The sequence below is a fragment of the Rhinoraja longicauda genome, chromosome 12 (assembly GCF_053455715.1).
Source record: "Rhinoraja longicauda isolate Sanriku21f chromosome 12, sRhiLon1.1, whole genome shotgun sequence".
Taxonomy (NCBI): Eukaryota; Metazoa; Chordata; class Chondrichthyes; order Rajiformes; family Arhynchobatidae; genus Rhinoraja; species Rhinoraja longicauda.
The window spans coordinates 3,691,459-3,709,028 of record NC_135964.1 but is presented as its reverse complement, the minus strand read 5'-3'; the positions used below and the strand labels follow the sequence as shown (position 1 = coordinate 3,709,028).

General features: G+C 41.8%; 1 protein-coding gene across 2 annotated transcripts in view; it reads right to left on the bottom strand.

The window, feature by feature from the left end:
- Positions 1–17,570, bottom strand: part of tiam1a (TIAM Rac1 associated GEF 1a) — a 243,819-nt gene that overhangs the window by 77,426 nt on the left and 148,823 nt on the right. For both annotated transcript variants that reach the window (XM_078408889.1, XM_078408890.1), the window contains one exon: positions 11,930–12,009. In XM_078408889.1, the coding sequence (XP_078265015.1) occupies positions 11,930–12,009 (80 nt within the window). The remainder of the gene's footprint in view (positions 1–11,929; positions 12,010–17,570) is intronic.

Sequence of the window (17,570 nt, the reverse complement as noted above, 5' to 3'; positions counted from 1 at the left end):
AACGATACCTGCGACAAATCAGCTGTCGCCGAGAAATTTCTATCCGGAAAAGATGATGGGAATAGAGTGTGAAGGTGACCAGGATAAAGAGACAAACAGAAAGCAGTTCTGGCCAAAGGATATTGACATCAAGTGTTCCTTTCTTCAGCTGAGTATTTCCAACAGTTTCTCTTTTTCTTTTGGATTTCCAGTACAAAATCTGAAACAGGCCTCAAAATTTGTGTTTCAGTATGTTCTAGGCCTCAAATCCATGATGGAATTTTGTATAAGTGACACCAAAGGAGGATAAGGCGGAAGATATCACTGTGCAGCGAATATTGAGCATCCACTGCACGTTCATGTGTTATGCGCTCACGCACGCTGTTGAGTCAGAAACATTTGGACTCCACCACTCCCATGCTGCAGTATAAAGGAGTGTAGTCTGGAATACGCTGTTGCATGCACTACAGCTGGCAGTTTGTGGCACCATCAACTAGCTGTCAGCAGAAACCAACCCATTATCTATCTATATCTATATATATCTATATATATCTATATATAGATATATATATATATATATATATATATATATATATATGTGTGTATATGTATATATTTCTGAGATTTGACTGTGGGACTACGCCAAAACTGTAAACGATAGCACCACAATTTTAGCACCACCTTAATCACCATTGTCCTGGCGACTGTTAATGAAAAGTTTTATTTAGAAACATAGAAAATAGGTGCAGAAGGAGGCCATTCGGCCCTTCTAGCCAGCACCGCCATTCATTGTGATCATGGCTGATCGTCCCCAGTCAATACCCCGTGCCTGCCTTCTCCCCATATCCCTTAATTCCACTCGCCCCTAGAGCTCTATCTAACTCTCTCTTCAATTTATCCAGTGATTTGGCCTCCACTGCCCTCTGTGGCAGAGAATTCCACAAATTCACAACTCTCTGGCTGAAAAAGGGTTTTCTCACCTCAGTTTTAAATGGCCTCACCTTTATTCTAAGACTGTGGCCCCTGGTTCTGGACTCGCCCAACATTGGGAAAAAATTTCCTGCATCTAGCTTGTCCAGTCCTTTTATAATTTTATATGTTTCTATAAGATCCCCTCTCACCCTTCTAAACTCCAGTGAATACAAGCCTAGTCTTTTCAATCTTTCCTCATATGTCAGTCCCGCCATCCCAGGGATCAATCCCGTGAACCTACGCTGCACTGCCTCAATTACAAGGATGTCTTTCCTCAAATTAGGAGACCAAAACTGTACACAATACTCCAGATGTGGTCTTACCAGGGAACTACTGCAGAAGAACCAGAGGAACTAAAAGGTAGGGAGTTATGAAGCACAAATATTTAAGGTTCCATGAGAACAGAATGTTATTAGATTAAAGCTTCGGTCAGATTCACCTGCTAACCATATACTGAAATAATGTTCTTTTTTCGATGGAATAGAACTTGGGGTCAATGTTTAATAAGAGGTCACACATTTAAGACAGAGGAAACATTTTTTCTCTCTCAGATGGTCATGTGTCTTCAGAACCTTCTCCCTCAGAGAGCTTGGCAGCAGAATCTTTTAATGTGTTTAAGGCAGGGGCAGCAGGTAGTTGACAAGCCAGGGGTGAAAGGTTACAAAGAACAGATGGGAATGAGGTTACTGTCAGATTAACCATGATCTTATTAAATGGCGGAGCACGCTTGAGGGTTTAATAGGCCTAGTCCTGGCTCCAGATTTGCATGTTTATATGAAAATCTGAAACTAACGACCCACGTTAATTTATTTCACAGAATAAAGAAAAAATACTTATGCATCACAGGTAGAGTGGTGGAGAAGGCGTCGGTGTGCTTGGTCGGGGCATTGAGTAAAAGAGCCAGTCGTGATACAGCTCTATAAATCTTTGGTTTGACCACATTCTGAGTATTGCACGCAGTTCTGGTCATCCAATTACAGGAAGGATGAGAAGGCTTTCGAGAGGTTTACTAGAATGCTGCCTGGATTCGGGGGTATTAGCTACAAGGAGAGGTTGGACAAAGTTAGATTGGTTTCTCTAGAACACAGAAGGTTAAGGGGAGACCTGATATTTATATACTAAAACTCTCGTTGGTATGTTTGTTTGTTCCTGAACTACACCCAAAACGGTACTCGACAATTTTAGGCCCACCTTAGTCACCGTCGTCCCTTTGGTGCTAATGGAAGAAGTTTCATTGAAATCAGTGATATATTTTTTAAGTTATTCGCATTATAAAGTTTAAATCTATCTCCTAGGGAGGGAGGGAGGGAGGGAGGGGGAGGAGAAGGGGGGTTGAGGAGGATGGAGTGGGGGGGGGGAAGGGGGAGGTGAAAGGGGAGGGGAATAGGAGAGTGAGGGAGAGGGGGCGTGGAGGGAGGGAGGGGGGAAGGAGGAGAGGGGGTGAGGGGAGGAGAGGGTGTTGCACCAATGCAGGAGAGGTTTGGGCCCAACAGGTCCACATCCTCTAGTAAGTATATAAAATTATAAGAGGCATAGATAGGATAAACAGTTAGAACTATTTTCCCAGGATGAAACTGTCAAAGACCACAAGGGTTCCTGGAACATGCTGCCAGGGGTGGTAGTGGTGACAGATACGATGGTGGTGTTTAAGACGGGCGCGTGGATATACTGGGAATGGAGGGGTATGGATCATAAGCAGACAAATTACATTAGTTTAACGGCATTATGTTTGGTACAGATATTGTGGGCTCGAAGGTCTGTTCTTGTGCTGTACTTTTCTATGTTCTAAGATATTCTGGTCACTACCACCCTCTGGAGCACAAAATTCCAGAGATTCACTGTATCCCGAGAAGGAATTTCTACATCCTCAGTTTTAAATAACCATCCTCTATTTTGTGAAAACATTTCAAAATCTAATTTGTCAAGCTCCCTTAGGATCTTATATATTTGAATAAGTTCACCTCTTATTCCTCTAAACTCAAAGCAATACAGACCCAAATTGTCTGTCGTCTCATGATCGTGACTGGTTGGAGTATCCTGACTGGTTGCATCATGGCCGGTATGTCAATAGGAAGGCCAGAGGTTGCAGACAGTGGTCCATCATGGACACAACCCTCTCAACCATGGAAAGCATCTACACGAGATACTGACTCAAGAACGTGGCATCTATCATCAAGGATTCCCAACATCCATCCCATACCCTCTTCTCACTACTACCATCCGACAAGACGTACTGAAGCCTGAGGTCTCCATCACCAGGTTCAGGAACAGCTGCTTTTCCAAACCGTCAGGGTTTTCAACCCACCTGCACAACCCTAATACCACGTCAGCAACAGAGCAATATGGACAATCTTGCTCCACCATTGGTTTGTTTTCTAATTGTGCATTACACTAATGTTTGTTTTTGTGGGGGTTTCTTTTCATTATCTTGAATGTGATTTCAGTTTAATATCTATATTTGTGTTGTCTGAATGTATTTGCCTGTGATCCTGTTGCAAGCACGATTTTCATTGCACTTGTGCATATGACAATAAACGCAAAATGACTTGACTTCATTGGACAACCCTCTCATCCTATGAATTAACCCAGTTAAATGCCTTTGGGTGTCCTTCAATGCTACTGAATCCTTTTTATAGGCAAGGGGACCAAAACCGTGCACAATATTCTTGCCCCTTTGTAATAAAGGCCAAAATGTTGTTTGCCTCCGGGCTGGCCTACAAGATTTTTTTGTGATTTATGCACACGAACACGTTGATTCCTTTGAACTTCACTCATTTGTAGCCTCTCTCAATAATATTCCGTCTTTTGATTGCTCTTATCCAAGTACATGATCTCACGCTTCCCCACATTAAACTCCATTTGCCAGGTTTTCACCCAGTCACTCAATCTATCTATCTTTCTTCACAGAATAATACATTCGGGACTTCAGAATTATTAGAAGATGAAAGATTGTAGAAAGCAATTTATTTTCTTGTCCCAGCTATCTTTTCTTATATCTTTCTTAACCCAGCTTTCGATCTCACCAAATAAAAACAATCTCTGCACTTAAAACTCACGTTAACCTTCCTTGCTCTGGAAAAAAATCGGTGAATATTTTGCAGGGACACAATTTCCAGACAAAAGTAACAAGTGTGGGGTCATTTCTTACGTGCAAGTCCTAAATATATTCTGGTAGCTGTCCACGGCATTTTTCTGGGATAGTCAAAGTTGAGATAATCCCCCCAAGATTTATGCTGATGAATAGGCTGAAGCAATCACATACAAATTAGGGTTACCTCAGAACAGGCAGATCCTTTCATTTGTAAAGCCAAACTGCTGCAAGGATTTAGATAATGTTTTGTTAATTTCCATTTTTTAGAAAATTCTATTTGAACTATTTCAGATGAAGAATCTTTAATAAAAGGCCATGCTATGGAACAGCTTAACCATTTATTAACCTTTTGTGGGCGGGACTTACTCTGTTCTTCCTACACGAAGACATGATAAATTCAAGAAACAGCAGCTCATCTTTTTTAGTCTAAGAAAATGTTACCAGAGCAAAGCCCAGAGGTTACAACAGATGTTATTTCAAAAACATTGTTAAAGGTAAATAGCTTGCAATAACATAAAAATGTTTGTTATATAATGTGCAAACTATAATACATCCCTGTTAGAAGCAGTGGTTTAAAAATGAAGTTACATTTTAATTGGTCATGTGGAACCTCTTTCTGATATATCAACACGCAATGCCTGGCAGCTTTGCTCAATAAACTAGGATATTTTCCGTCAAATTTGATAATGAAGGTAGAATAACCAAGGAGCGGATGAATAATCTCATTCCAAGAGTTCAAACGGCAGTTACAATTTTGTCAGTTATATTGGATTGTTCCTTCATTATTCATTCTCAGAGATTCACTAACACTTGACCATTACAATAAGTACTTGAAATTGAGCAGAAAATAATGCAATCATCATGATGTTGTTAAAAACTTGCCACATGTAAGAGACAGGTGGAATGGTGGGTGAAATGCCAGCATTAAATTGCACATCATCAGTTACGTAATATAGTTTATGTAATATCGCATGATGCTGTTCACAGTTTACGTAAAAAAAAAAAAAAATACAGAAGAGTTTATTTGACCGTTAATAGACCTTTTATTAAAGAAAGAATCAAGATATAAAGGGATGAAATTTCTTACAAATGTAGGAATTCGTTGCAAAAGAAAGCAATACACAACAGAAAATGTAAACTATACACAGAGATTTAAAGTAACAGCAGACTACCCATCAAGACAATTTGAAAACAAGACCTTTTATAAGTCTACAAAGTATAAGAATACATAGCCTGCATAGTTCTGTGTAAGATAATAGATTTTGTTGACATTTCATATTGATTTAATCAGACTAAAGAAGGAGTAAAATAGATGATTTTTGCTTTACAAAGGACAGGCATGATTGTGACAAAATAGCAAAGTACAATAAGAAAGATCTGAGTCCAAAAGGGATCGACTATAAGTGATTAGAAAAGCTTAAGTTCTACAGTCTTGAGAAAAGATTAAAGGAAGAACTCACTGTGCTGAATCATTGAAAGGTATACATACTTCATGTTAAAATCAGGCAGAAGAGGATACATGACAAATATAATGAAAGACAAATTTTATAGCAGATCTGACAGGTCTTTATTCAAAGAATGATATCTGGATTACTCTACCAAATATGACAAAGAATTCCACAGATTAACCACCCTGTGACTAAAGAAAGAAGCTATGCCTTTCGTTCTCTTCATCTTCCCCTTCACAGCAACTTGAAACATGTTTCTTTTCAGTTCCAGTTCTCTTTTCCAGTTCTAACAAAGGTATTTGACCTGAAATGTCAACTCTGTTCCTCTCGCTACCGACACTACTTGAGCTGCTTCCAGCAGTTTCTGTTTTAATTTTGGGTTTTTGGCAACACAGTATCTCCAATTTCTTGAGAATTATAGTAATTGATCCCTTACCTTCATCCCTTACCCATATTCTATGTCCTACCCACAGTATCTCCAATTTCTTGAGAATTATAGTAATTGAGTTTTGTAGCATGGAAACCGGCTCTTTGACCCAACTCATCCAGCATCCATCCTCCTTTTAAACAATATGTTCAAGATCATGACCATAAAATATACATGTTTTTCCCCCACATTTCCTTCCGTTCTTTCAATAATCTGTGTTCGCTGGTTCTTGACCCTTCGGCTCATGATGTTCACGTGGCGGCGCCTAACGGCAGCGGCTGACTAGCAGTCTGTCCGTCTTTTTTTTGTTGTGTGTCGGTGTTGGGATGGTTTTTATATATATTTTTTGGTTGTGTATGTGTGGGAGGGGGTGGTGGTGTGGGTGGGTGGGTGTGGGTGTGGGGGGGGGGAACTTTTCTCTTCCTCACGGCGCGGGGTGCGGCTCGGCTGCGGGGCCTAACATCCCCCGGTGTGGCTCGGCCGCTGGACTTTACATCCCGGTGCGGCTTGGCCGCTGGACTTACATCGCCCGGTGCAGCTCGGTTGCGGGGCTTAACACCGCCCGGTGCAACTCGGCTGCGGGGCTTAACATCGCCCGGTGCAGCTCGGCTGCGGGGCTTAACACCGCCCGGTGCAACTCGGCTGCGGGACTTAACATCGCCCGGTGCAGCTCGGCTGCGGGGCTTAACATCGCCCGGTGCAGCTCAGCTGCGGGGCTTAACATCGCCCGGTGCGGCTCGGCTGCGGGACTTTTCACCGCTGGTGCGGCTCGGCTGCGGGACTTGACATCGCCCGGTGCGGCTCGACCACGGGACTTAGCTGCGCAAGGCTTGGTCGCGGGCCTTTCATCGCCCGGTTCGGCCGCGAGACGTTTCAGCGCCCGGTGCGGGGACTGTGCGGGTCGGTCGGGGACGAGCTGTCTGTCCGTGGGCGTGGGGAAGAGAGTGGAAGTTTTGTTGCCTCCATCACAGTGAGGGGGTGTTTGGAGTCACTGTGATGGACGTTTGTGTTGGGGTTATGTGTCTTGTGTTCTTTTTTTTTTCTATGACTGCTATGTAGTTTCGTTCGGTACTTTGGTACCGAACGACAAATAAAGCTCTGTTATACCTGTTATACCTGTTATACAGCATAGAAACAGGCCATTCAGCCCACAATGCCTGCACCAGTGGACATCCAGTCATATTAACTCCATCTTTCAGCACTTAGCCCATAGTCTTCTATGTCTAGGTAACTAAAATGCTAGTCTAGACACTTCTTAAATGCTGTCAATGTCTCTGCGGCCAACTTTCTCTCAGGCAGTGCATTCCAGGTACTCAACATTCTCTGCGTGAAAACTCTCTGCCCCCCGCCCCCCTCCCACCAACACCTAGATACCTTCATCCCTTACCCATATTCTATGTCCTACCCATGTAATTAAAATCTCTCATTCTCTGAAATCAATCTGGTTAAGTGCTTTCTGCACGTTGCAAAGAGCAGCACCCAGAACCTGACTCAGTAATGCATGTGACCTAAGTAGTATTTTATACAACTTCAACATAACTTCCTTTGAAAAGATTAAATCATTCTGTTAGTCAATTAGAGTTTGGCTGAGGGAAGACAAAACTACATCATCAACCTTCCAGTTATCCGAACAGGCATCTACATTTAAGGCTGCTCTACTGGTGTACAGCACCGAAGGTGGCTGTTCAGCCCTTCAGCTCACTGGCAGCTCCCAACCGAACAATCCTATGCCCTTTACTTCTCCCTGTAGTCCTACAACTTATTCTCTCTAATATGCCCATTAACTCCTCCTTGATCCTTTTTCTTACAGCAGCCAAATCTGGCAATTCTTTGGGATGTGGGTGTAAATTGGTGCAGCTGATAGAAATCCACATAATCATAATCATCATAATCATACTTTATTAGCCAAATATGTTTTGCAACATACGAGGAATTTCATGGGGAGAACATGCAAACTCTGCAGAGACAGTATTCAGGGTCAGGGTCAAACCCGGGTTTCTGGAGCTATGAAGCAATGGCACAAAATGCTGTGCCACCATACCACCACTACCAGGGCACAAAATGCTGTGTCACCATACCACCACTACCAGGGCACAAAATGCTGTGTCACCATACCACCACTACCAGGGCACAAAATGCTGTGCCACCATACCACCACTACCAGGGCACAAAATGCTGTGTCACCATACCACCACTACCACTGCACAAAATGCTGTGTCACCATACCACCACTACCAGGGCACAAAATGCTGTGCCACCATACCACCACTACCAGGGCACAAAATGCTGTGCCACCATACCACCACTACCACCGCACAAAGTGCTGTGCCACCATACCACCACTGCACAAAGTGCTGTGCCACCATACCACCACTCCAACCCGCCACCTCGCCGTATCCTCAACTATCTTCTCTGACTTTCCACAGTGCTTGACGATGGTGATCAAAAAGGGGAATTACAGTCCCACTTTTAAAAATAATACTGTTGTCTTATTTGATTTTCACAATATCCTTCATGTTATCCTTGTATTTCCACTACAAATCAGTAAAAACGACTTACAATTAGTATTTTGTCAGTATTTTGAATACACCAAAAAGATCCCAAGCTGCTTCAGAGAGGATTAATCAAAAATACTCACTTAAGGGAGCGGATTTTAGGAGGGATGATAAAAAATTAGGTCAAGAATGAAGTCTTAATGGGGAGACAGGGAGAGACATGACAATGTGGATATAGAGCTTTAGGTCTTGCTTGTTAAATGTATGGCTATGGCTAGTTGTGCAAAAAGTCAAGGACAGAAAAGATGGCAATGCATGGCAGGACAAGGTTATGAAATTAGAGCCAATGTACAGCTATAACTAAATATGAGAATTTACATATGAGGAACTGAGGGACTAGGAGATAATGAATGTCAGCATGGGCAAGGTGATAATTAAACCAAACAGTACAGAATAGGTTATTGGTAGCAAAGGTTGAAGAAAGGGATGAGAACAGTCAGAGCTGGAGATGACAAAGGTATGGATAAAGGTTTCAGTTAAAAATGGGCAAAGAAAAAGTCAGGCGGTCATAAATGTGGAATTAGCTGGGCTTTGTGATGGTGAAAGTAATAATTCAGAAGCTGTGCATGGAATCACATACAATGCCAAGACTTTCAGCTTTCAGTCTGCAAAGAGTTCCAACCCAAAATGTCACCCATTTCTTTTCTCCAGAGATGCTGCCTGACCCAGCGTTTTGTGTCTATCTTTGGTATAAACCTGCATCTGCAGTTTCTTCCTGAACACTTTGAGCTCTGCTTCAGTCTGAAACAACGGTCGAATAGACGGAAAATGGATTGAAATCTTCCCAGCATTTTACAGGAGGAAACTGCAACCTATTCAATTTTGGATATCAGATGGTTTGATTTAAATCCAAAGAAGAATTATGAGGTTAAGAAAAGTTAAATCTGGGTGTTGCGAGAGTACCTGTAGAAACCTCAACTGCTGCATCCAGTGTTACCAATGTGGCCTCCTGTACATCGGCAAGACCAAGTGTAAATATGGCGACTGTTTCACTGAACACTTGCACTCCAAGGCCTACTGGATCTCCAGGTTGTTAACCATTTTAGCTTCCTTTCCCATTCCCAGGCTGACATTTCTATCCTCCAATGCCAGAGTGAGGCCACACAACAAACCGGAAGAACAGCGCCTCATATTCGACTTTGGTAGCTTACAGCTCAACAATATGCACATTGAAATCTCCACTTTGAGGTAACCTCTAAGTTATCTCCCCCCCATCCCCACCCCAAGTTGCACCCTTGGCTTTCTCCGCATACCTCCACCCTCTCTTCCCCTCTCTCCTGTATCCCACCTGGACTCTCACCTATTTCTCCCCTCTGCCCCCCCCACTACATTCTTCCCTCTGGTTTCACAATCCACAATGCTTCAAACCTGCCTCACTTCTCTTCTTATCGCTGGCCTTTGTTCCAACCACCTGCCTATCAAAACCCCCCTATGTCGACCTATTACCTGCCACATTTTGTCCTGCCCCTTCCCTTTTCCAGCTTTCATCTCGCCCCGCCTACAATCAGTCAGAAGGGTCTCGAACCAAAACATCACCTATGATGCTGCCTGACTTGCTAAGTTACTCCAGCTCTGTGTGTCCTTTTGTGTATTAACCAGCATCTGCAGTTCTTTGTTTCCACCCGTAGAAATTGTTGTGTTTGTTGCTGATGCTCAAGAAGACACATGGATGGAGAAGGTGACCAAGTATAAATGCTGAGAGTTTAGTAGGTTACATGTCCTGTCGTGGAAAGAGAAGCCATCACATTGACGAACGCACAGCATGCTAGAAGGGCCGAATGGCCTTCTCCTGCTCCTATTTCTTATGTTTTCATATTTAAAAAAAGAAGCGCACACCATGAAAAAAAAAGTGAAATATACACCATTTCACTTTAAAACACACCCAAAAGATGTTAGGCTCCCTTTTGTACTTGCTCTCCCAGCTCCACGGGTCTTTCCTTGTTTAAAAATAAATTGTGGCATTTAAAGGTGAATTAAAATTCAAGAGGACTAAACTCTAATACGTCAATTAATCTACTTCATTATGTTTGTAAGAAATAAAAACGATCTGTTCAAGCTACCTTGTGTGTTCCTCACACTTTTTTCCTGCACTCTCGTTGCAGCTGAAACACTATATTCCGCACTCTCTTCCCTTTCTCTTCTTAGACTATCTGTTGTACTCATTAATGGTTTGATTTTAATGATGTATTTATGATTAACCTGGGTAGCACACAAAACAAAGCTTTTCAATGTATGTGATAATAATAAATTATTACCTATACCTAGCTCGAAATATTTTTGTATCAATACTTACATTACTCTATTGTATACATTACAGTACTATATTAATTAAAATATTTCTTCAAAGATACTAATTCAATAAATAAACATGTTCAAAGAAAGAATGGCTGTTTGACAGACACGTTTCATACCTGTAGAATCCTGAGAAATGTCTAATCCAAAATTACTTCTGTAATGTCTGTATTTTTTTTACATCCTTAATGTAAAAAAAACATTTACATTATACTGGTTGAAAGATAGATGTTGGGTAAGACTCCAGGGAGAATGCCTCCTATAGTGGCACTAAAGAATATGTGCCCACCTGAGCAGTCCACAGAATCTCATCAGACAGAAAGATAGTATTTCCAAGGAAATAGAATGCCATTTAAAGACCAATGTTTGATAACTAATATTTAAACATAGATTTTTTTGCATGAAAGTGGAATTGTAGGCACAGCAATAGATTATTTCTACTTTGATATTTAATGTGCCTTTCAGTATAAGTTAAAAATTATGACCGTCATCGATGAAATAATAACCATGATTTTGCATGGACTATTTATGCAGAGAATAAAACATTCACTAATCCATCTAAAAATGTCCAAATTAATACTGCTATTTATTGTGAAATTGATACAATATATCCTGAGATGTAAAAATGAGTCATGCAACATTTTATCTTGTTGTAAGAGAAAAATAAATGAAATTTATCTGTCAAGGAATATTGTGATATTTAAGTGCATTGGCAGTTCTAAAAATGAATTTGAAGGCTTTGTAAATGAACACTAATTTGTACATATAAATGTCACTCAAACTGCTTAACATATTCAACAATTCAGAACAATTCTGCTATGTTTAATCAAGGCCATGCTAAGGTAATGGAGATTTGTTCCTATTACTGGAACACAGAGTCAGACAAATGATGGCTTCCACAAAAACATATCTGTCCGACTCCCAAGATACTATTTTTCCAGGACTAGAGCCAACAGACAGAAAACACAGCGTCATCTGCAGAGTTTAGCACTAAAAACTTACCTTAGAATCTGAAACAATGCTTATCACATCAAATATATTAATATTTTAATAAAGAAATAGTTCTTGAACTAAATCAATATCCTCAGTACTTATTCAGAGGGATGCAGAATAGACAGCATACACTTCAATTATATCTCATTGTGCAATGTGACAACTGACTTACCTTACATGCCACATCAGTCTCAAGTAAAGCAGGGAGTCCCTCTTTATCATAGCTAGGTTTGGTATGGTTGCCCAATATTTCTGTACAAAAGTTAAGAAAAGGTAAATATTTAATGAAAGCAACATATCGCAGCAAAACATAATAAATTTAAAATTTAGCGAAGTAGAGTGCGATTTGTACCAGCATCTGCAGTTATTTTCTTATATGCATGATTTTTATGTTGCACGCAACAAATTTTTAGTTAACTTTTGGAAGTAAATTGAGAACTTCTGAAGTTTAAATAAATGGAAATACTTTCACATAACGACTCATACTGCTTCTTGTAACTAGACTTATGCTACTGATACTGCTCAGTGTTCACAGATCAGCTCAAACATAGATGCAAAGCTATTGTTAACTGATAATGGGCCAGGTTTAGTGTAACAGGATTACTGTTACAAAATCCATTAAAGCAGTTAACTTTATATGTGCTGTTCTGTTCACATTTCACAATTGCGGGAGTCTGAAAGGACATCACAACAGCTGGTAGAGATCACTTTTCCAAGTTCTCTGTAATTTTTTTAAAAAGAGTGCTAGCAGCTGCTAAAGATCATAGCAGTAAATCCCCTTTAATTATTTTTTAAAAAGTGATAACTATTAGCCCCTCCAGGAAGTATGGAGTGCGTTACAATTTATGTTAACTGCTGTTTATGAGCACTGATTTAGCTGCAGTATTTCTCCACTTATTTTCCTTCTGTTTACTGGTTCTGATGTACCTCTAAAAGATTCATTAAAAGTTAACTAAATCATTGAGCGAAGAGAAGGAGAAGGAGAAGGAGAAGGAGCGAAGAGAAGGATGGCTCTACAGTTGAATTGTTAGCTGAGGACAAATGCAAGCAAAAGAAAGCAAACTCAATGCTAGGATTTATTTCAAGAGGGCTTGTATACAAAAACAGGGACGTAATGCTGAGGCTCTACAAGGCGCTGGTAAGGCTGCATTTGGAATATTGTGAGCAATTTTGGTCACCATATCTGAGGAAGGATGTGCTGGCTCTGGAGAGGGTCCAGAGGAGGTTTATAAGAATGATCCCAGGAACGAGTAGGTTAACCTATGATGAGCGTTTGTGGGAGAGTCTAGGACTAGAGGTCATAGCCTCAAATATTAAAGGACGTTCTTTTAGGACGGAGACGAGGAGACATTTCTTTAGTCAGAGGGTGGTAAATCTGTGGAATTCTTTGCCACAGAAGGCTGTGGAAGCCGTCAGTGGATATTTTTAAGGCAGAGATAGATAGATTCTTGATTAGTACAGGTGTCAGAGGTTATGGGGAGAAGGCAGGAGAATGGGGTTCGGAGGGATAGATTGGCCATGATTGAATGGCGGAGTAGACTTGATTGGCCAAATGGCCTAATTCTACTCCTATTACTTATGACCTTATGACCTATGACAATTCAGCAACACAAGCACTATAATTACCTCATTATTTTAGGTAATGTAAATTTAGAAAAAGACGGAATACCTTTCTTCTCCAGGTATCATACATGTGCAAAACTACAAGATTACAGCCACACACATTCAGGACTTAGCAGATCTACAAGCAGAAGTCTATCCCACTTTAGTTTAGTTTAGTGATACGCATGGAAACAGGCCCTTCGGCCCACCAAGTCCACGCTGACCATGTATCACCCGTTCGCACTGATTCTATGTTATACCATTTTCCCTACACACTAGGGCCAATAACATACAAACCTGCATGAGTTTGGTACGTAGGAGTAAACCGGAGCATCTGGAGGAAACCCACATGGTCATAGGGAGAATGTGCAAACTACATAAACTGTACTGGAGGTCAGGATCAATCCCGGGTCTCTGGAGCTCTGAGGCAGCAGGTCTTCCAGCTGTGCCACTCTGCTGCCACTTGCTGGGCTTCACGTCAAATAATTACCAGTAAATCTGATAGCGGCAATAGGATTGATCTCAGAAATCCCCGTCAATGTAATAGTACATTTTAGCGGCATATTCAGAAAGACTGTAAAAGGGTCAAACCATTTTTGTTGTGAGGTGCTGAAAACCTGGTGGTACCTGTGTCAATATACCAACCATATAGTTCATTCCGGTAAATATACACATGGTAACAATGTTCTTTTTCATCTCTCCTCTTACCAGTTCTTTTTTTCTGTTCCTTCTTGAATATTATTCATGCAAATCTTATTTAGAATACTGCTGGGTTTGCAGCTTAAAAAAAGATCAGCTTTTGAAAAACAACCAGCATAAGAAAAACAAACTCATCTCAGGAAAAAAGGATAAATGAAGCATAGCGAATATATCAACCACTGATTTTTATTCTGTGTTTAATGCTATATATGCATTTGCTAGTCATTCCAGCAGTCAGCATGCCTATTTAACATAAAATGGCATGGCTACTTATTTAACCGAAAATTATCTTTTTATTTTTTAATGTCAGTGAGAATTTTTGAGAATAATAGCAGAGACGCTGCAGACAGGCTGCAAGTGTTTCTTGACTTTGCTCAAATTCATTGTTCTGTTCCTGCCAGAAAAATCATTCTTAGTGCAGCTCATCTGTCATGATTCATAGCTTAAAGCTTCACCACATCAAATCCCATCAGATCCCAAAGAGCCATCCGTACATGTAATTCAATGCGATCGTTGATTCCAGGACAAGAGCTGAACACTGAATGTAGCATGCACCCGCCTCCAGCAATCCTAACATCAATCCCTTGCAATGCTAACCTGATTGGAGCTGTAACTTTTATATCAGTCCATCATTTACTGTAAATCCTTTGTGCCTTTCAGAAGTTGGGAGGAGAGTGTTTGGTTGTTGCTATTATAACACTTTGGCTAGTTCTCCGGGGACTGTGATAGATCCCACAGCTTAATTAATAGTCTGGTACACAATGGAGTTTTGATTTAACAGATCATCCGTTCTACTGCTGCATTATCCTTCTAAAAAGTATAAACTAAAGAGAAAGAATGCAGGTCATAGGATGCATACATATGGAAACGGGCCCTACGACCTAATTTGCCTTTGAAACATAGAAAATAGGTGCAGGAGGAGGCCATTTGGCCCTTCAAGCCAGCACCGCCATTCATTGTGTTCATGGCTGATCATCTACAATCAGTAAACTGTGCCTGCTTTATCCCCATATCCCTTGATTCCACAAGCCCCTTGAGCTCTATCTAATTCTCTTTTAAATTCATCCAGTGAATTGGCCTCCACTGCCTTCTGTGGCAGAGAATTTCACAAATTCACAACTCTCTGGATGAAAAAAAATCTTCTCACTTCAGTGTTAAATGGCCTCCCCTTTATTCTTAGACTGTGTCCCCTGGTTCTGGACTCCCCCAACATGGGGAACATTTTTTCTGTATCTAGCTTGTCTAGTCCTTTTATAATTTTATATGTCTTTATAAGATCCCCTCTCATCCTTCTAAATTCCAGTGAATACAAGCCCAGTCTTTCCAATCTTTCCTCATATGACAGTCCCTCCATCCCAGGGATTAACCCTGTGAACCTATGCTGCACTGCCTCAATAGCAAGGACGTCCTTCCTCAAATTAGACCAAAACTGCACACAAGACCAGATGTGGTCTCACCAGGGCCCTATACAACTGCAGGGCTTCTTTGCTCCTATACTCAAATCCTCTCGTTATGAAGGCCAACATGCCATTAGCTTTCTTCACTGCCTGCCATACCTGCACACTTACTTTCAGTGAATGGTGTACAAGGACACCAAGGTCTCCTTGCACTTCCCCTTTACCTAATCTGACACAATTGAGATAATAATCTGCCTCCTTATTTTTTCCGCCAAAGTGGATAACCTCACATTTATCTACATTATACTGCATCTGCCCACTCACTCAACCTGTCCAGGTCACCCTGCAACCTCCTAACATCCTCTTCACAGTTCACACTGCCACCCAGCTTTGTGTCATCCGCAAACTTGCTAGTGTTACTTCTAATTCCATCATCCAAATCATTAATATATATTGTAAATAGTTGCGGCCCCAGAACTGAACCTTGTGGCACTCCACTCGCCACTGCCTGCCATTCTGAAAAGGACCCGTTTATTCCTACTCTTTGCTTCCTGTCCGCCAACCATTTCTCTATCCATGTCAATACCCTACCCCCAATACCATGTGCTCTAATTTTGCTCACCAACCTCCCATGTGGGACCTTATCAAAGGCTTTCTGAAAGTCTAGATACACTACATCCACTGGCCCCCCTTCATCCATTTTACTTGTCACATCATCAAAAAATTCCAGAAGATTAATCAAGCAGGATTGCCCCTTCATAAATCCATGCTGACTTGGACCAATCCTTTTACCGCTATCCAAATGAGCCGTTATTACCTCTTTAAAAATTGACTCCAGCATCTTCCCCATCACCGATGTCAGGCTAACTGGTCTATAATTCCCCAATTTCTCTCTCGCTCCTTTTCTTGAAAAGTGGGATAACATTAAGTACCCTCCAATCCACAGGAACTGATCCTGAATCTATTGAACATTGGAAAATGATCACCAATGCGTCCACGATTTCTTGAGCCACCTCCTTAAGTACACTGGGATGCAAACCATCAGGCCCTGGGGATTTATCAGCCTTCAGTCCCATCAATCTACACAATACTATTTCTCGCCTAATGCAAATTTCTTTCAGTTCCTCTGTCTCCCTTGATCCTCAGTCCACTAGTACATCTGGGAGATTGTTTGTGTCTTCCTTATTGAAGACAGATCCGAAGTACCTGTTCAACTCTTCCGCCATTTCCTTGTTACCCATAATCATTTCACCCGTTTCTGCCTTCAAGGGACCCACATTTGTCTTTACTAATCTCTTTCTCTGAACATACCTAAAGAAGCTTTTACTGTCCTTCTTTATATTCTTGGCCAGCTTCGCTTCGTATCTTTTCAGCCCGTATTGCCTTTTTTGCTATCTTTTGTTGTCCTTTGAAAGTTGCCCAACCCACTGGCTTCCCGCTACTCTTTGCTATCTTATACATCTTTTCTTTAAGTTTTATTCCATCTCTAACTTCCCTTGTCAGCCATGGTTGCCTCTTGCTAAGCAAGATGTCTATCTTGGGGGCGTGGCTGTGTTCTGCAGCTGCGGCTCACCGGCAGTCTCTCTGTTTTTTTTGTTGTTTTTTTGTCATTGTCGTCGTTAAATGTACGTTTTGTTTTATTTTTAACTCTGTGTATGTGGGGGGGTGGTGGGGGGGTTGGGGGAAACCTTTTTTCAAATCTCCTCCTCAACGGAGATGCGACCTTTACCGTGTCGTATCTCCGTTCGCGCTACGGCCTAACATCGTGGAGTCGGCGGCCTCCAGCTGGGATCGACCTTGAAGACTCCGGTCGCAGGGCCTGGACTTACCATCTCGGAGGCTTCGGTCGTGGGCCCTGCAGACGGCAACATCGGGAGCTCGCAGGTCCCTGGCTGGTGACCGGCTTTCGGGAGCTCCAGCCGTAGCAGCTTCGACTGCCCCGAAGCGCAAGGTACGATCGACCCGCTCGCAGGCCCTTCATCGCCCTGCTCGGCTCGGCCGCAGCACTTTCCATCGCCCGGTGGGGGCTCAGGACTTTCATCGGCCTGCTCGGCTCGGCCCTGGGACTTTCCATCGCCCGGTGGGGGCTTCAAAAAGTTGGGAGCCTCGATCACC